Source organism: Podarcis vaucheri, assembly GCF_965113315.1.
Source record: "Podarcis vaucheri genome assembly, chromosome: 3".
Lineage (NCBI taxonomy): Eukaryota > Metazoa > Chordata > Lepidosauria > Squamata > Lacertidae > Podarcis > Podarcis vaucheri.
Window position 1 is genome coordinate 120,024,975 of NC_138761.1, and position 20,875 is coordinate 120,045,849.

A 20,875-nucleotide genomic window follows, 5' to 3' on the forward strand; every position below is an offset into this window, starting at 1 on the left:
AGACCACTGCCATGCCTGACATTCCGCCAACTCCACTCGTGGAGGTTCCACCCACAGCGGCGGATCCAGGGGACTTGGTTTCAATGCCACGTAGGGTCGCACCACAGCCTCAGCAAGAATCGGGCGGCCACCCGGACCTGGGTACCGGTCCCCGGCAGTCTGGCAGAGTTTCCAAGCGCCCAACTTATTTAAAGAACTATGTTGTTGGACATGTAATACTGTCGGTCTAATGGAAGTAGGTGAAATGTAACCGATATGCTTTTGTGCCTAATTGAACCATTACGTGTAGTGCTGTATATAAGGAAACCATTACGATTGTAACTAACGCCTTATCTCAGTGGGGAGGGGTGTTATGTACTGATGTTCTCACCCTGGGCCAGCAGGGGGATACTGTAGATAGTTTTCGCTCAGGTCCACATATGCAAATAAGGGACTGAAAGTGACGTTCAGTGATTGGATAGTTACAGAAAGTTGTTACTGTTGCATTGTAGTTGAGCTCTATATAATAAGCAGGCTGGCTGAACCCTTCAGTTCAGTTCTGTTCTGGCCTGTGAATAAACAAGAGCGGTTTGAAGAATCGCTGTGTCGTCTGATATGTTCACCCACAACTTAACAGAATATATGAGTCCTGGTCTGTACTATGATGTGCTGTACATTTTGTAAAACGCTTTGTGAGGCGATATCATTGTTAATTGTTTTTCCATCACAAAAAACCCTACTAAGAGGGTATGGAGTTATGCAACCCCTGAGCCAAGGAGATAAGTCACTATAAAACCTTTCGGAGACATCTGAAAGCAACCCTGTTATAGGGAAGGTTTTTAAATGCTGAATGTGTTATTATGTTTTTACACATGTTGGGACCCACCCAGAGTGGCTGGAGCAACTCAGTCAGATGGTCAGGGTATAAATAGTAAAATTATCATCATTATTAAATAAAAAGGTAAAGGGACCCCTGAGTATTAGGTCCAGTCACAGACGACTCTGGGGTTGCGGTGCTCATCTCGCTTTATTGGCCGAGGGAGCTTCCGGGTCATGTGGCCAGCATGACTAAGCCGCTTCTGGCAAACCAGAGCAGCGCACGGAAACGCCATTTACCTTCCTGCTGGAGCGGTACCTATTTATCTACTTGCACTTTGACGTGCTTTCGAACTGCTAGGTTGGCAGGAGCTGGGACCGAGCAACGGGAGCTCACCCCGTTGTGGGGATTTGAACCGCCGACCTTCTGATCGGCAAGTCCTAGGCTCTGTGGTTTAACCCATCGCGCCACCTGCGTCCCATTATTAAATAGGACACCCCTATTTTCACTGGAGAAATGTTGGAGGGTGTGTCATGCTCAGAGTAGACCCATTGAAATTAATCGACAAGGCTAACTTAGATCCTTAGGGCTAACTGGGTATATTTTAAGTAATCATACCCTCCAATATGTCTTGAGTAAACTGTGATTGGATATAACCGTATACATTCCTATATATTAATTTTTACTTATTGTCACCCACCATGGAGGCTTGAAAGATTGTGCGTAAACATTTAAAATAAATGTTTGATTCCAGGCCAAATCAACAGAGCATAACACCTCAACTGGTTGGGGAGTTAAATGAGAATTGGGAATCCCCTTGGCAACTGCTTAGACCCTCACACAGACAATCACTTTACATTTTGAAAATTGTCATTGTAAAGGAATCCACTCTGACTCAGTCACACAGGGGATGGGAGCAGTGAAGATTACTAAGAGCGATAACATTAAATTTTAACCATTCTTTCAACAGAGACTTTAGAAAATCAACAACGCATGCCCTGAACCTCCACTGTCTCGCTCGGTTTCTTTGCAAATGGCGGCTCTGAAGTTTTTCCTTTTAATTTGTATAATATCCACCTTTGGCCAAAAGAAGAATGTTGCTGCTCTTCAAAGGTAAGTATTTGTTTTCTAATGAGAGAGATGGGAAAACTCCACATAGAATAGAAGCATGTTGTCCAATGGTTGAACCTAACTTGAGACAGATATCCAAATATGCTTATTACTTTTTAACCAAGATATATAGATCAGTGTAGAATGTAGCAAAACTTCTCTTTTGGAAACATAAATTCTTAGCTGTTACTCATTACATGAAGTATTTGGCACGGTCAAATTACAAATGGACTTGTATACTGTAATGTTGCACACTGAGACTAATAGCTAAACCCAAGACCTATACTCAAAGCAAGTCCCATTGAGATCAATGTAACTTACTTCCAAGTAAGTGGGCATGGGATTGTGTCCTAAAATAAGGAAACATTATTTTCATTTTACCAAAATCTTAAAATAATGACTCCCATGTGTAAACAGAACCCATTTCTGTGAGAACAATGAGTCATTTGTGTTAGAGTTCATTTTGTCTAAGTGTTATGCTTTTCAGAAGCAAAGACAGATATATTGATTTGAGAGCCAAAACATAAAAGAGAGAAACATAAAAAGAGAAACATGAAAAAAAAATGCCAGGAAAGATTAAACCATACAAATCTTCAGCTCTTTCCAATGTACAAGTTTAAGATAATGTTTTGACACTCCGTGGAAAATTTCATGGACTTTGATAAACTCAAACATTACATTTCACTAGACTTTGAGGAAAAATGAACATCATGATCATCATTAATATTATTGAATATATACGGTATATTATTATTATTGAATATATATAGCCCATTGCCTGGGGGTCTTAGGGCAGTTCACAGAATAAAATGAAAACACATAATCAAAATAAAAATTACCACCCAATAGCCTCCCCTCCAAAAGTACAGTGGTGCCCCGCAAGACGAATGCCTCGCAAGACGAAAAACTCACTAGACGAAAGAGTTTTCCATTTTGGAGGTGCTTCGCAAAACGAATTTCCTATGGGCTTGCTTCGCAAGACAATGTCTTGTGAGTTCCTGCTGTTTTTTTTCCCCTTTCCCCCCCTTTTTCTAAGCCGCTAAGCCGCTTATCAGCTGATCCGATCAGCAGATAAGCCGCTAAAAGCCGCTAAAAGCTGCTAACAGCGCTAATCCGCTAATCCTTCAATGGGCTTGCTTCGCAAGACGAAAAAACCGCTAGACGAAGAGAATCACAGAACGGATTCTTTTCGTCTTGCGAGGCACCACTGTACACTTTTTAAAAGGGCATAGGATATATTCTCCCCATAAAGGCAGATAAACTTCTTCCACAAGGCAAGTATGCCTCTTCCCCAAGATCGTACAGCACGAGAACGATCATATAATGCACAGACACTAAAATCACAGTCTCATAGGTTTACAGTGCAACGCTGGGCATGTTTACTTGGAAGTCAATCCCACTTCGATGTGAGTTACTCCGAGGTAAGTCAATCTGGGAGGACTCCAGTGTAGCGCTATTGCAGTCCCTCAGTCTGAGCAAGCATTCCCCCCCCCCATGTTCTGTTCTGGGGGGGACTCCCACCTCACCCCCTGAGTATGTGGGGGGCAGTGGGGGGCAAGAAGGAGGGGGAGGCCCCATTGAGCCAGCGGGAGTCCTTGTTCAGGCTTCTGCTAGTGGGATACAGTTTAATCTGGCTCGGTCCATACTTCAGCTTAATGTGATTGTGAACCACTTGTGCCTCCTTTAATTTCCTCTTCTCCCTGTGGCCTCTTCCTCCAACTACAGTGGTACCTCGGGTTACAGACGCTTCGGGTTACAGACACTTCAGGTTACAGACTCTGCTAACCCAAAAATAGTATCTCGGGTTAAGAACTTTGCTTCAGGATGAGAACAGAAATCGGGCGGCGGCAGCGGGAGGCCCCATTAGCTAAAGTGGTGTCTCAGGTTAAGAACAATTTCAAGTTAAGAACGGACCTCTGGAATGAATTAAGTTCTTAACCCGAGGTACCACTGTACTGCTGTTGCACACTTTTGCCTCTCTAAATCTGTGGTCTAAACCACAGAGCCTCTTGGGCTTGCCAATCGGAAAGTCGGCAGTTTGAATCCCCATGATGGTGTGAGCTCCCGTTGCTCTGTCCCAGCTCCTGCCAACCTAGCAGTTCGAAAGCACATCAAAGTGCATGTAGATAAATAGGTACCACTGCGGCGGGAAGGTAAACGGCATTTCCATGCACTCTGGCTTCTGTCACGGTGTTCTGTTGCACCAGAAGCAGTTTAGTCCTGCTGGCCACATGACCCGGAAAGCTGTCTGTGGACAAACGCCTTTTCCCTCGGCCTGAAAGCGAGATGAGCATCGCAACCCCAGAGTTGCCTTTGACTGGACTTAACCATCCAAGGATCCTTTACCTTACCTTTACTTACCTTATGCTGTATGTAGTTGATGTAGCTTTCTTATTCAGATTTTCAAAGCAGAGCAAATCTCTGCATGGACATGGTGTGGTATTGAAAAAGGCACAATCCGCATTTACCCAAAGTATGGACATGTCCTTAATCCAATTGGTCCTGGTTTGTAGCAGAGTTGATTTGATTTAAATCACGATTTAAAGCACTAGTCAGTAAGACTTTATTTAAATCTTCTTCTTTTTACATTAAAAAATTGCATTATAAAGGAAAGATTAGACAGAGTAAATGAGAATATTTGGAAGTCTTTTTAAAGTTTATTCTTAGAAATCTTTTTTTCCTTTTTCTTTCTTTTTACAAAATTGTATTTGTATGAACATAAATGACAATATGTTACTATATTTGTACAGAAGAATTGTATAATATTATGTATTTGCTTTTTCTTTTCTTTTCTTCTTTTTTCCCTTTCCCCCCTTCATTTCAGCTATTGTATTGAATATTGCTCTATATATAGGCTTTTCTTTTTTTAATTGAAACTAATAAAGATTATTTTTTAAAAAAAATTCAGGAAGACTCATACTTGCTGGTATTATCTTAATATTTAAAACCAGATGAAGGTTTCATTTTTGGAATAATACATTTTCAGAGTAGTTTTTACAGTTATATCAAAAATTACTGATTTGGTTACAGTATTAGAAATACATAGACCGATAATTATGGAATTATTGTGAGGTTTAGTAAGTTAACTGTTTATATTTGGACAACTTTTCTGCTGCACTTTATTGGAAGAAGAAAAATAATCATTTCCTTATTAACAATTTAAACAGTTTATTTAACTAAGACAATAACATTATATCATGTGTATCCATGTTCGTTAACTGATGTGGTTAAACAATAAAACAAACAAACTGACTTTAGCACACATGAAAAACTTAAAAGAAATCCTTATTTCCTGACGGACTAAAATGTAACCTAAATAGAAAACTATCTTTAGAAAGATTTTTGCTCCAAAAGCATTTTATTTTAAAATATCCAATTTAAATAAAAATAATAACAATCTGATTTATTTATTTATTTATAATCATTGTTTTTTTATCCACCCTGGTTTCTAATAAGCATTTTTAGTTTTGGGCTTTGGGCCTGCTCTTGCTGTGAAGGGCTGTGTTTTGCAATGATTGCCCAAGAGCAATATTGGCAGAGTTACTCACTGTGTACTAAATGAGGAACAGAGAGTACAGGAGTTTTAAAATTAAAATTAAACCTCCTCCAAGCAGTTTTAGAATGGTCTAGCTCCACAGGTGTAAGCGACTCACTTCAGGACTGCAGCATCAAATGGGCAGCTTGACCTGTGAATAGCTCATTCCCACATGCGAAGGCCACCAGCAGAACTTTCCCATCACCTCAAGAGCAGTGCGCAAGTTTGTTAAATCCTATCGAAGTCAATGGGGATAAAGCACCTTGGCTGTGTAGACAGTGGCGTAGCGTGGGGGTGCAGGGGGGAGCCGGCCGCACCTGGCGCAACATCTGGGGGGGGCGCACTCGCAGCTCTCTGCCCCCTGCTAAAATCCACGGGTTAGGGGGCACAAATCCACGGGTTAGGGGGCGCAAATTACTTGCCTTTCCCCGGGTGCTGACAACCCACGCTACGCCACTGTGTGTAGAAGCAGGCAGGCCTTTTAGCTTGGGTTGATATCCTGAAGGGGGCCATTAGAATATTGTTCTCTATATGACACCCCCCCCCCAAAAAAAGAAAACCTGTTTCAGGCGAAGTTTTTCCAAAGGTTTTTCGCCAGCCAGAAGAACAAGGCCTTTTCTTGCTTAAATGTTACATTGCAAATGGGTCTCTCTTTGAAATGTCTAGGCTAAGGCAGTGAAAGATAAGAGCAAGGTTGAATATGTGTTATTCTGGCCCCAGACGGGGGGAAAGACTGAAGACAAGGAGGGTAATGCAGGAGACAAAGCCCCATTTTATTGCTATCAGTATAAATCACATGCTTTACATTTGAACACATGTCGAGGTTCATGGCGTGGAGAGGCTGGTGCAGGAAGAAGGGGGCAAGCAAGCCCATATAAGGTCAAGCCCATATAAACAGGAAGTTGCTAAAATTACGATTTCCCAGAAATCAGGTGGTATTATTCTGCAAATGTATAAAAGGGCTGGCAAGCTCAGAGAGGGCGGGCAGGCAATGAACTTTACCTTGTCTGTACCTTTTTTTGTCATGGCAAAAATAAATAATTTTACTGCTGTCTGATTGACTCTTTGAAATAAAAAAATTCCTTCCAGTAGCACCTTAAAGACCAACTAAGTTCTTGGTATGAGCTTTCGTGTGCATGCACACTTCTTCAGGTATCTGAAAGCTCATACCAAGAACTAACTTAGTTGGTCTTTAAGGTGCTACTGGAAGGATTTTTTTTATTTTGACTATGGCAGACCAACACGGCTACCTATCTGTAACTGACTCTTTGAAGCGATTTCTGATGCTCCAAGATAAAGGAACAAAGAAAAGGTCTAACATTTTTGGTTTCTAATGGCCCCCTTCAATCCCAATTAAAACAGCCATGCTAACATACCCTCCAACATTTCTCCAATGATAATAAGGATGCCCTATTCCATAATAATAACAATAATTTTATTATTTATACCCTGCCCCATCTGAGTGGGTTGTCCCAGCCACTCAGGCTTCCAACTTATATAAAAACATAATAAAACTATACAGGGCTGGCTTCAGATGTCTTCTGAAGGTAGTTTAGTTATTTATCTGCTAGGCTCAGGGATCGCGTAAGTCCATACTCTCCAACATTTCTGCTATGAAAATAGGGACATCCTAAGGAAAAGGGACGCGGGTGGCACTGTGGGTTAAACCACAGAGCCTAGGACTTGCTAATCAGAAGGTTGGCGGTTTGAATCCCCGTGACGGGGTGAGCTCCCGTTGCTTGGTCCCTCCTCCTGCCAACCTAGCAGTTCAAAAGCACATCAAAGTGCGAGTAGATAAATAGGTACCACACCAGTGGGAAGGTAAACAGCGTTTCTGTGTGCTGCTCTGGTTCGCCAGAAGCGGCTTAGTCCTGCTGGCCACATGACCCGGAAGCTGTATGCCGGCTCCCTCGGCCAATAAAGCGAGATGAGCGCCGCAACCCCAGAGTCGGCCACGACTGGACCTAATGGTCAGGGGTCCATTTACCTTTACAGTGGTACCCCGCAAGACGAACGCCTCGCGAGACGAAAAACTCGCAAAACGAAAGGTTTTTTCGTTTTCGAGTTGCCTCGCAAGACGAATTTCCCTATGGGCTTGCTTCGCAAAACGAAGCTTGCCCCGGGGACAGCGGGTCTTCTCTTTTGAAGCAAGGGGCGGCGGGGAGATCGCTTCTCCCGGTGCTCCGAAGCCGGGCGGGGGGGAGGGAACACCTCCCGCCGCCCCCAGCTTCTCCCGGTGCTCCGAAGCCGGGCGGGGGGGAGGGAACACCTTCTGAAGGCGGGCGGGGGGCGAAAGTCTTTGCTCCCCCCTGCCTGCCTGTCCCGGAGGGCTTTTGAAGGCAGGCGGGGGGGAGCAAAGACTTTCGCCCCCCGCCCGCCTTCAGAAGAGGTCCCCCACCTCCCGCAAAAGCAGGCAAAAGCCGCGCGCTCTTTAAAGGGGCTCCGCGGCTTCTGCTGGCTTTTCTAGGAGGGGGGAAATTCCCCCACCTCCTAGAAAAGCCCGCGGAGCCGTGCACCCTTTAAAGAACAAGCGGCTCTTGGGGGCTTTTCCCCGAGGAGGGAGAAGGGACTGACTGCCCGAGTCTTTCCCTTCTCCCTCCTGCGGGCTTTTCTGGGAGATGGGGCAATTCCGCCACCTCCCGCAAAAGCCTGCAAAAGCTGTGCGCTCTTTAAAGGGGCTCCCCGGCTTTTCTAGGAGGTGGGGGAATTCCCCCACCTCCTAGAAAAGCCTGCGGGAGCCGCGCACCCTTTAAAGAGCGTGCCGCTCTTGGGGGCTTTTCCCCGAGGAGGGAGAAGGGACTGACTGGCCCTTTCAGACCCTTCTCCCTCCTGGTCGAAAAGCCCGCAGGAGTCAAGTGGGGCTCCTGTGGGCGAAAGTCTTTGCTCCCCCCTGCCTGCCTGTCCCGGATTGCTTTTGAAGGCAGGCGGGGGGGGGAGCAAAGACTTTCGCCCCCCGCCCGCCTTCAGAAGAGGTCCAGGACCTCTTCTGAAGGCTGGCGGGGGGCAAAAGTCTTTGTCCCCCCTGCCTGCCTTCCCAGGGGCTTTTAAATCGCCCCGGACAGCGGAGAAGTCCTCGGCTGTCCCGGGGCGATTTTAAAATGCCGCCCGCCAGCGTTTTAAGATCGCCCGGACAGCGGAGAAGTCCTCCGCTGTCCCGGGGTTTTTTAAAATGCTGGGGGTGGGAAGAAAAGCCCTTGTCCCCCCCCCCCAGCCTTCAGAAGAGGTCCGGGGACAGAATGTCCCCGGACCTGTTCTGAAGGTGGTTTCCCTAGGAACGCATTAATTGATTTTCAATGCATTCCTATGGGAAACCGTGCATCGCAAGACGAAAAACTCGCAAGACGAAGAGACTTGCGGAACGAATTAATTTCGTCTTGCAAGGCACCACTGTACCTTTAAGGAAAAGTAGGATGTTCTGGGATCAGAAACCAGAACAGCTTCTGTAAATCCAGGACTGTCACTTAAAAATAGGGACACTTGGAGGGTCTGTACTAATTATTATTGTTATTTATTAAATTTCTATACTACCCTTCACCCCAAGTTCACAGGGCAGTTTACAATATAAAACCACAAAAATATGTAACAAGCAATAACAATATCACACACACACACACACACACACACACACACACCAGTTTTAAAGATCTTATGTGTTTAGGCAAACTTGGCCCTCCAGATGTTTTGGGACTACAACTCCCATCATCCCTGACCACTGGTCCTGTTAGCTAAGGTTGATGGGAATTGTAGTCCCAAAACACCTAGAGGGCCGAGTTTGCCTATGCCTGGTTTAGGGTGCTAAAAACACCAGTGCAAGTAGATAAATAGGTACCACTGCGGCGGGAAGGTAAATGGCATTTCCGTACACTCTGGTTTCCATCACGGTGTTCCATTGTGCCAGAAGCGGTTTAGTCCTGCTGGCCACATGAGCCGGAAAGCTGTCTGTGGACAAACGGCGGCTCCCTCAGCCTGAAAGCGAGATGAGCACCGCAACCCCATAGTCGCTAAAAAGATAGCATATCAAACAGGCATGTTTTAAGAACCCAGCTTATGTTGTGCCCTTCTTGCCCCTATCTGGCTAGCGTCGATGCTTGGGCCCACCCGCTTGACAGCCATCACCAGTGCCTGTGGATTGTGAGGCTTCTTGAAAATGCGCTGGGTTGTTTTTAGAACTCATAAAAGCATCCCTGGCACACTTTTTCAGGAGTTCTACTCATATTAGGGGTCTGGTGGATCCTTTGCATGTCTCCAGTGCTTCTCTACTACCAATACAGTGGTACCTCTGGTTGCGAACGGGATCTGTTCCGGAGCCCTGTTCACAACATGAGCAGATTGCAAGCTGCGTCTGTGCGGGTCACGATTTGTCGCTTCTGCGCATGTGCGTGATGTCATTTTGCGCATGCGCAAGCGGCGAAACCCGGAAGTAACCCTTTCCAGTACTTCCAGGTCGCCGCGGGACGTATCCTGAAAGGACGTAATATGAAGCGGACATAACAAGAGGTATGACTGTAATCCCCTTTCCCCCTCTCTCTCTTCCAGTGATCAGGTTTTGTGGGCTCTTCCACATTCAGACAGACATGTTGAGTTCCTTCAGAATTTGACCACGACTTTTAAGGTAACTGCTTCTGGGGGGAAGCCATTGCAATTAATGGGTGGTGTTATCCAACATTCCTGTTCTGCTCTTGCAAAAGAGACTTCCACAGATCAAAGTGGTCAGGGAGTGTGTGATTCATCCTGTTTCAATTTTTATTTCAAAGAACACAATTCTTTTCACCACTGGGCCTGCATACAAAGGACACCTTAAACCAGGAGTTGCACAATATTGCTTTCCCTTTACAGAGAGCTTGCATTCTCCATTCCATGTAATGGTCATGATAGAGGTATTTATTTTCATGGTATGCACGTGCTGACACAGTCATCATCGGTCTTTCCTACATGCTTCAGGGCTGTCCATCTATTTACTATTGATGTGCCAATCAGAAGGTCGGTGGTTCGAATCCCCACGACGGGCTGAGCTCCCGTTGCTCTGTCCCAGCTCCTGCCAACCTAGCAGTTTGAAAGCACGAAGTGCGAGTAGATAAATACCGTATTTTTCTGTGTATTAGATGTCCCAATGTACCGTATTTTTTGCACCATAACACTCACTTTTTTCCTCCTAGAAAGTAAGGGGAAATGTCTGTGCGTGTTATGGAGGGAATGCCTGCGGGTGGCGGGGGGGATCTGCTGCAGTCGTGAGCAGAGGATCCATGGTTCCCCTTCCTTCCCTCCTCCATGGCTCGCTTTGAAACGGAGAAGAGCCGCTGAGTGGGGAGGAGAGAGGGACAGAGAGCAAAGCGGGAGAGGAGAGGAGCCTTCTCCCCTTATACCCCTCTTCTTCATTATTAGCAGCATCCTTCTCCACCCACCCCACGCGTGTCCTTTGTCCCTTGAGTGCTTTTCCTTCCCTCCCCACTTTAAACGTGGTTACAAAGCACAGGTCCACATGGATCCTCAGGATTTTTGCACTGGGTCACCCCAAATTCACCATCAGATCACATAGCATGTCCATGGCTACAGCTTGCACCAAAAAAATCACGCACCCACTGTTGCCTGGGGCTGCAGTGGTGCAAAAACGTGGTTACAAAGCATGGATCCACATGGATCCTCAGGATTTTTCCATTGGGCTACTCCAGACTCACTGTCAGATTACATGTCTGTGGCCACAGCATGAACCACAAAAATCATACATCCACTGTTTCGTTTAGAATATTTTTTTCCTGGTTTTCCTCCTCTAAAAACTACGTGCGTGTTATGGTCTGGTGCGTGTTATAGAGCGAAAAATACGGTATAAGATGACCCATATTTTTTAAAACCCAAAATTAAGAAATTAAGTTGTTTAGCTTTGGGGGGGATGGGGGAAGTCACTTCTGCCAATCGCTCACCCGCCTGCCTGTCACTGCCAGTCGCTTGCCACAGCCACTGCTGATTGCACACCTCACCGCAGCCGCCAATCGCCTGCCGAATTGCCAAAGCCACAGCTAGTCACCAGCAGGCCTTGCCGCAGCCGCCAATCAACCACCCAATCACAGCTGCCAATCTCCTGCTTGCTTCTGCCATTAATCGCATGTCCCCCCCTCCTCTACATTCACTATCTGTGTATAAGACCTCACCCAATTTTTGCCTAACTTTTTTAGCAAAAAGCATTGTCTTATACACGGAAAAATACGCTAGGTACCGCTGTGGCGGGAAGGTAAACAGTGTTTCCGTGTGCTCTGGCTTCCGTCATGGTGTTCCGTTGCGCAAGAAGCGGTTTAGTCATGCTGGCCACATGACCCGGAAAGCTGTCTGTGGACAAACGTCGGCTCCCTTGGCCTGAAAGCAAGATGAGTGCTGCAACCCCATAGTTGCCTTTGACTGGACTTAACCATCCAGGGGTCTTTTATCTGACCTTTTCACCTCATTCAATTAAACAGTATTTATTGCCATTATATATATCTCAAGCTCAGCCAGCTGTTTTTAAGGGGTTTTGGGGGGAGTTTTGTTTTTTTTAAATAAATTTTTATTAAAGATTTAAACAAAACATATTATCCAATAATATCACATCCTTAATTTTTCCCCATTTTCCTCCCTTCCCCCACCCTCCCATTAAGGAACCCCCAACCCGACTCCCCTCAGTTCCAGTCATTGGTTTCTCTGTGAATACTGTTCTCTGCATGTTACAAAATTGTATAAATCCTTAAATTGTCTAAAGACTCTCCTCCCTGGAAGAGAGGGGAGTGGTTGTGGGCGGGAGCCCGAGCTCCGCCCCTAGCAGGGCGCGTTAGCCCCTGCCTTCTCCTCTCACCTGGCTGGCGCCCACGCCCCCTCGGCAGGCATCCAACCAGGTGCCTTCGAGGGGGTGTGTTCAGCAGCCTTTTGCGGCGGCACCAGCCTCTCCTCGGCCTCATTCTTCTCCGTCCTCTCGTCGCGAGTCACCCACCCTCCACTCCCTTTTAGCTTAGGGTCTTTGTTCTTTGGCCTTGCTATGGACCTTAGGTTGGTCGCCCTGGTTGTCTAGGGGGACTGGTAGGAATTTTTCCATTTAGCATTAGGCTTTTTGGTTTTTTCGCCTACCTCGTAGCAATTGTCACAACTTTTTGTGGTATTGGTGGGTAGGTTAGGCATTGGAATAATGTGTTGTGGTGTGTCGAAGGGCTGGGTGTGGCCATTGCCTATGCCTTCAATTTTTGGGTATTCCGTTAAAGGAATCTGGGGGTTGTGTATTCCGTCCGATGGCTGCTTGGCGGGAGGCCTTGGCACGACCCTCGGTGACATCAGGGGGTGAGCCTATAGTTGGATGAGCATCAACAGGCTCCACCTACTGGTGAATAAACCCCCTTGTTTTAGACATCCAATGCCTAAGCCAATACCTTTTCACTGCTGTAATCAATAAAGTTGTGGCCTTTTCTTGCCCATTAACCTTATATCACGTTTCCTTGTGTATTTATTTCACATCGCGGGGGTCGGGTCCTCGAACCACAACTGATTATTGTTAGTAAAGAGTTTGTGAGTGTTTATTCAAAACCTGCCAAGGAGTCCAATTCACTTTGTTGCATCATCAAATATTTTGTAAAGGGTTCCCATTCATCTTTGAAGTCACAGTTGTCCTTGTCCCATAGCTTATGTGTCAATTTTGCCAGTTCTGCTTAATCCGTCAATTTCTCTTGCCATGATTCTTTAGTTGGGATTTCTTCATTCTTCCAACCTTGTGCTATTAAAACTCTTGCAGCTGTTGTTGCATACATGAATATATTTTTCAGCTTTTTTGGCAGGTCTTTTCCCACAATCCCTAACAAAAATGCTTCACATTTTTTTACAAATGTTAGATGGAACATTTTCTTCAATTCATTGTTTAATTCAAAAAAAATTGATTGCATTGCAATCCCACCACATATGATAAAATGTCCCCTCCTTTTCTTTACACTTCCAACATATATTTGAACTAGTTTTGTAAATTTTCCCTAATTGCACTGGTGTCAAATACCATCTATACATCATCTTCATATATTTCTCCTTCAATCTGTAAAGGGGGGAGTCGGAGAGTTAAACAAATTGCCCCCAGGGCTACTGGGAGGTGGTGAAATTCATGATGTCAACAACAGGCATCAGCCAATCCGCAAAATGTGCAGCTGACATTTGCTGCAGACATTTCCCTCGGCTCAGCTCAGCTCTGGAGAGCATGGCGGGGGCAGCTGCCTCTGCAATATGACTCTGAATTCCAGTTGCTCTGAATCACAAGTGGGGAGAGTGGTTTTGTGCGCAAGGGAACCTACTTTCAGGCTTCACGCAGGCATCCAGTTGGCCCTTGTGAGAACAGGATGCTGGACTTGATAGGCCGCCAACCCAGTAGAACTCCTCATTAGAGTACAGTGGTGCCCCGCAAGACGAAATTAATTCGTTCCGCAAGTTTTGTCGTCTAGCGAATTTTTCGTCTTGCGAATCACAAAATCCCATAGGAATGCATTGAAAATCAATTACTGCGTTCCTATGGTCAAAAAAAGTCCAAACAAAGCCAAATTTGGTACAACAACAGTTTATTAACTGCTCTTTAAAGTCACACATACTGTAAAGAGCAGTTCAAAAATTGAAGGGAAAATAAATTAACTTTATAAACAAAACATGCCTTTGTTTTTAGACAAAGGAAACAAAGTCGCGAGACGTTTTCATCTTGCGAAGCAAGCCCATAGGTGAAATTCGTCTTGCGAGGCAAATCGAAAACTGAAAAACCTTTCGTCTAGCGAGTTTTTTGTCTTGCGAGGCATTCGTATTGCGAGGTACCACTGTACAGCGGTACCTCAATTCTCAAACGCCTTGGTACTCAGACAGCTTGGAACCCAAACACTGCAAACCCAGAAGTAAGTGTCCCAGTTTGCAAACCTTTTTCGGAAGCCGAACATGCGCCGTTTCGAGTGTTACGCTTCCGGTTTGAGTGCCACACTTCCATTTTGAGTGTTATGCTGAGGTTTGTCTATTTTTGCTATTTATTTTGCGGTTTAGTTTTTGTTTGTTTTTTAAAAAGATATTTATTGAACGTTTTTAAGATATAACAAGAAAAAAGAAAAATAAACATACAAAATAAAAAACAGTTAAAAACACACATTATTTTTCAATAACATAACTTCCATACACTTATTTCCTCGGACCTCCTCATACCTCCCTTCTTTGTATTCCAGTTCGATTTGTTAGTTCAGCAAATCCTTACCATTAAACTTTTACCCATTTGTGAAACCTTTTTTTTTCTATATCTCTTAAAGCATTACAGCTGGAAACTGCTTAGTTTCTATCCAACATCCTTCTAACATTCATTAATTTTACAATGTTTCTGTAAATAGTCTTTGAATTTCTTCCAGTCTTCTTTCACCGACTCTTCTCCCTGGTCTCGGATTCTGCCAGTCATTTCCATGTAGTCATTCTGCCAGCCAATTCCATGTAGTCAGTCACCTTCATCTGCCATTCTTCCAGGGTGCGTAGATCTTGTGTCTTCCAATACTTGCGGTTTAGTTTTTGCGGCTCTTTTTTGTTTTGTTTTTGTGACTGTGTGGAACCCAGTTCAGCTACTGATTGATTGGATCACTGCAGTACATTGTTTATTGCTTTCATTTTATGGATCAGTGGTCTCGCTAGATAGTAAAATTCATGTTAAATTGCTGTTTTAGGGGTTGTTTTTTAAAGTCTGGAACGGATTAATCCATTTTGCATTACTTTCTATGGGAAAGCACGCCTCGGTTTTGGAACGCTTTGGTTTTGGAACGGACTTCTGGAACAGATTAAGTTTGAGAACCAAGGTATCACTGTCTTGTTCTTAGACAGCCTGGGGAAACACTTTCAGAAACACAAGAGTTTTTCTACCTGTTACCATTTGCCATTGTGATTCCTTTTAATTAATCCATCATTTATTTCAATTTTGTTTAAATGTTTTTGTAAACGTGAATAGGTTGTGCTGTGGCAGCCAGATTCCCCCAGGAACATCCTGAAGAGCAAAGAGGTGCATTTCTACGTCAATGTGTCCGATGTCGGCGATGTGAAAGCAGCGCTTAACCAATCGACCGTTCCGTACAAGTATGAGACTCTTATTACCTGCTATTCATGCATGAAACAAACGAGAATCTAACCATTTTGTTAAACGGTACGCTCTCTCTTTCTTGTTCAGAGTTTTGCTGGAAGACGTTCAAAAAATGGTTGAGACACAAACTGTCAACGACACCGTCTCCCCGCGGAGCTCTTTATCGTATTATGAACAATATCACTCTCTAAAAGAAGTAAGGCATTCTCGTTGTTTCTCTTCTTTATTATAAATATAGTTCTGTTGATTTCTGATATACATATAACAAACATTTCAGAAAAAGGAAAAAGTAATAATAATAACAATAATAATAATAATAATAATAATAATAATAATAATAATAATAATAATTGTTATGTACTGAAGTTCTCACCCTGGGCCAGCAGGGGGATACTGTAGATAGTTCAGGTCCACATATGCAAATAAGGGATCGAAAGTGACGTTCAGTGATTGGATAGTTACAGATAGTTGTTACAATTACGTTGTTCTGGAGCTCTATATAAGCAGGCTGGCTGAACCCTTCAGTTCAGTTCTGTTCTGGCCTGTGAATAAACAAGAGCTGTTTGAAGAATCGCTGTGTCATCTGATATGTTCACCCACAACTTAACAATAATAATAATAAAATTATTTACACCCCGCCCATCTGGCTGGGTTTCCCCAGCCACTCTGGGCGGCTTCCAACAAAATATTAAAATACAATAGTCCTTCAGACATTAAAAGCTTCCCTAAACAGGGAATTCCTACTTATCCTCTCTCCTCAACCACACACTTCTAGGATGGACCAGTTTATTTAAGTTTTCCAAAGTCCAGTCTGTAATTTTCATGGTTGCCATTCTTCAGGGTTACCTGGAAGTAGTTTATTGAAAGGTACCATATTTCAACAAAATGGTCTACATCATTTATATAATTCAATGCATTTATTTGTTTGCCTTTATATACCATCTTTATCTCCCAAGGATCAAGGATCTCCTTCTCCCCATTTCGTCCTCACCTAACCTAGAGGTTATCTTAAGAGATGGAGACTGGGTCACCCTGTGAACTTCATGGCTGAGTGGGGATTCGAACCCTGCTCTCCCAAGTCCTAGTCCAACGCTCTAACCATTACGCCACACTGACTCTTCGAACTCATTGTTAATTTTTCTCACAGAGCAAAGGCATTCTTATTGTTGCTTGTTATTATTCTGTCCTATCTCAAACAGGCTGGTGAGCTCAGACACTTAACAGAAACTTAAACCTTAAAATATTGCACCTAGCCTGGTCTCAAGAAATGGCCAGTTCTAGGTATGAGAAAGCAAATGGGGTATGCTTTACTTTCATATTTAAAATAGGCATCGATGTTGATTTTTTAAAAAAATTCTACTTATTCCATTTTAGATATACTCCTGGATGACAGAAATAGCTGCACGACATTCGGATATCCTCCAAAAAATACACATTGGGGATTCTTATGAGAAACGACCACTCTATATTTTGAAGGTACAGTTTGTCAAGAGCTCCCTACTCGTACCGGACGCCTCGCGTGAATTCCCTTTTGAATACTGAGAAAGTTAGAAGAATCTCTGGAGTCAGGCTTGTGGAATTTATCTAGCATGAGGCCGAGTGAGGCAGCTGCCTTGGGCGGCAGATACTGAAGAGCAGGGACTAGACAGAGCTGTTTGTGCCATGTGTCCTGGCCTGCGCTAGCCTTATTGTGCTGGTCCCGGAGGGAAGGTGACCGTTGGCGTAGTCAAAGTCCGGTCTTGGGTCACTGGGCTGGAAACAGTTCACAAGGAGCGAGGTGAGGTCCGAAGCAGGAAGCCGGGCGGGGACAGGAACACTGGGGGAAACAGGACTGGATGCTGGCCGAAACAGCTCATCAACGACGTTGCTCCCGCAACCTGGGACCGGGCTGACTGGCCTTTATCTTCTCTGAGGCCAGGGGCGGTCCTGGCCCCCAGGAGACCCGCCTCTCCTGGCCTTAAGGCGAGCACTCCTCCTGGGAGAAACCAGTTCCCTTCGCCTCTCTGCCCTGAGCCTCTGCAGTTCAGGAGAGGCTGAAGGGTTACTGGACCCAGGGGGAGACTCACCTGTAGGCACTGAGTCCTCAACCACCTCTGGAGCCAGAGTGGATTCACCTGGTGCCTGCTCCTGAGGATCCGGCACAGGTGCAGGCGCTTCAGATTCAAGGCCCTGCCCCAGTTCAGCCGGCCCTGGAGGCGGGGACTCCTGTGCAGGCTGGGATTCCTCCGGTTCAGCCTCTGAATCGGTTTCCCAGGCCATCACACCTATGCCCCCATCCTGTCTCATCATCAGTGTAAAGGTAAAGGATAAAGGGTCCATTAGATCCAGTCGTGGCCAACTCTGGGGTTGCGGTGCTCATCTTGCTTTATTGGCCGAGGGAGCCGTCGTACAGCTTCCAGGTTATGTGGCCAGCATGACTAAGCCGCTTGGCGAACCAGAGCAGCGCACAGAAAAGCCGTTTACCTTCCTGCTGGAGCGGTACCTATTTATCTACTTGCACTTCATGCTTTTGAACTGCTAGGTTGGCAGGAGCAGGGACCGAGCAACGGGAGCTCACCCCGTCGCGGGGATTCGAACCGCCGACCTTCTGATTGGCAAGTCCTAGGCTCTGTGATTTAACCCACAGCACCACCCGTGTCCCATCATCAGTGTAGTAAGGTTGAATTCCCAGTCTGACTGGCTTTTGTAAATGGAGTTGGGTGAAGGAAGGAGGAGGTAGTAACAAGAACAAGATTCAGGGACCAGGATAGCACCTGAGAAATGTGTTTTCAGGATTCGCCGTATTCCGGTGAGTGCAATTTGTCTTGTCTGCCTTCAATGCTGAATTTTAAATTGATGGAATTTGCCCTGGGACTTGACGGTGAAGGGTGAGTATCATTTTGTAGTACAGTGGTACCTCGGGTTAAGAACTTAATTCGTTCTGGAGGTCCGTTCTTAACCTGAAACTGTTCTTAACCTGAGGTACCACTTTAACTAATGGGGCCTACTGCTGCCGCACAATTTCTGTTTTCATCCTGAAGCAAAGTTCTTAACCCAAGGTAATATTTCTGGGTTAGCGGAGTTTGTAACCTGAAGCGTCTGTAACCCAAGGTACCACTGTGGTAGTAATATCAACTATTCAGACAGAACTACTTTCTCCGCTGAGGTAGGAAAAGTCTGTACAGTGTAGGAAAGCACTTTGAGAAAAGGTTGAGATGATTGTATTATAGTAACATTTTATAAACAGAGACTTATGGCGGGGGGGATATAGAACACTTTTCACCTTGACAAATGTGCTTCGAATCCTAGAACTGTAGAGGGATCACAAGGGTCATCTAGTCCAGCCCCCGTCACGCAGGAATCTTTTGCCCAACGTGGGACTCGAACCCGCAACCTTGAGATTAGGAGTCTCATGCTCTACCGACGGAGCTATCCCAGTCGTTTGAAATAACGTTCAATTAGTTCAAATAGAGGGATTTAATATGCTTATGATATGGGGTGGCAGATGTTCTTTAACTGAACAGCGATCTAGGCTGCAATCATAAGAGAACACTGACTGGGAAATACGTCTCATTGAACTCAATAGTGGGGATTCATAGAATTGCGCTACAGGTGTCTCACACGCAAGTATTTTGTCTGTAAAATCGGTGGACAATGCAGATTTTTCACACTGTTGCTATGCATCGTTTTACTTTATTTTTATAACGTGGAGATTCCAAACTATGCTAGTTGTTGTGAAATGATAACCAGCAGGTGGTGTGGTTTTTATGGATGACATTTCCCAGAGATTTCTTTAGAAAATTCTAGATTCAGGTAGCTAGCCGTGTTGGTCTGACACAGTCGAAATATATATATATAAAATAAAATAAATTGTCCAGTAGCACCTTAGAGACCAACTACGTTTGTTCTGGGTATAAGCTTTTGTGTGCATGCACACGTCTTCAGATAGTTCTGAAGATGTGTGCATGCACACGAAAGCTTATACCCAGAAGAAACGTACTTGGTCTCTAAGGTGCTACTGGACAATTATATATATATATATTTAGAAAATTCTTCAGGAAAAGGATATGACCAGGAATCTTGGTACCATCTAGAAAACCCTATACAGTGGTACCTTGGGTTAAGTACTTAATTCTTTCCAGAGGTCCATTCTTAACCTGAAGCACCACTTTAGCTAATGGGGCCTCCTGCTGCCGCCGCGCCGCTGAAACACAATTTCTGTTCCTATCCTGAAGCAAAGTTCTTAACCTGAAGCACTATTTCTGGGTTAGCAGAGTCTGTAACCTGAAGCGTATGTAACCTGAAGTGTATGTAACCCAAGGTACCACTGTACAACCGAACTTTCTGTTTCTGTTCTCTTACTAGCTTTCTAACAGAGACAGAACTGCAAAGAATGCCATTTGGATCGATTGTGGCATCCATGCCAGAGAATGGGTTTCTCCTGCCTTTTGTCTCTGGTTCATAGGACACGTAAGTACATGGCTTATTTCCCCAAAACAGATTTTATTTAGACGTACTTGGAGCACCCATTCGTGTATAGGGTCTCATACAGAATGTCATAGGCCTTTCTCCTGGGCATAGTCGGCCAATTGGTGCCAAAGAAGGATAGAACTTTTTTTATGTACGCTACAACAGCAGCAAGAATACTCATAGCAAAGTATTGGAAGACACAAGATTTACTCTGGAAGAATGGCAGATGAAGGTGATGGACTATATGGAACTGGCAGAAATGACTGGCAGAATCCGAGACCAGGGAGAAGAGTCGGTGGAAGAAGATTGGAAGAAATTTAAAGGCTATCTACAGAAATATTGTGAAATTAATGAATGTTAGAATGATGTTGGATAGAAATTAAGTGGTTTCCAGCTGTAATGTTTTAAGGGAATATGAAAAATGGGTTGTTAATAGGGAAAAATCTAATGTTACTATTTTAAGACCAAAGATTAGGATAAACAAAGAGGGTAAGGATTTGCTGAGCCAACAAATTGAACTGGAATACAAAAAAGGGAGGTATGAGGAGGTCCGGGAAACAAGCTGAGGAAAATAAGTAATAGAAAAATGGAGTGGTTTTTAATCATTTTTATTTTGTATTCTTTTTTCTTTTTCATTTTGTATTGTAATATCTTAAAAAAATATCTTAATAAATATCTTATAAAAAAATACACAGAATGTCATAGGTAAAATACAAAGGGGTGCTGCTCAGAGGAGGAGCAACCTGACCCTGTACCCGGAGCGGCACTCGTCCCAGGAGGCGTGGCACGGGTTCTGGGAGCGTGGTGCGCCGCCCCCAGGGGGTGCGTGGCAAGCGGCACATGCCCCGAGAGGTGCCACCAATCGGGGGTCGGTATTTTGTCCCTCCCTCCTTTGGAATGGGACCTG

The 20,875-nt window shown here is 44.6% G+C and overlaps 1 protein-coding gene across 1 annotated transcript in view; it reads left to right on the top strand.

Moving 5' to 3' along the window:
- The first annotated feature begins 1,766 nt into the window (after positions 1-1,766).
- The window catches only part of CPB2 (carboxypeptidase B2), a 30,697-nt gene continuing 11,588 nt past the window's right edge, over positions 1,767-20,875 (top strand). Inside the window, exons 1-6 of the mRNA XM_082216448.1 lie at positions 1,767-1,909; positions 9,978-10,053; positions 15,391-15,515; positions 15,607-15,715; positions 16,894-16,995; positions 19,864-19,968. Coding sequence (XP_082072574.1) covers positions 1,830-1,909; positions 9,978-10,053; positions 15,391-15,515; positions 15,607-15,715; positions 16,894-16,995; positions 19,864-19,968 — 597 coding nt within the window. The 5' untranslated portion in view covers positions 1,767-1,829. The remainder of the gene's footprint in view (positions 1,910-9,977; positions 10,054-15,390; positions 15,516-15,606; positions 15,716-16,893; positions 16,996-19,863; positions 19,969-20,875) is intronic.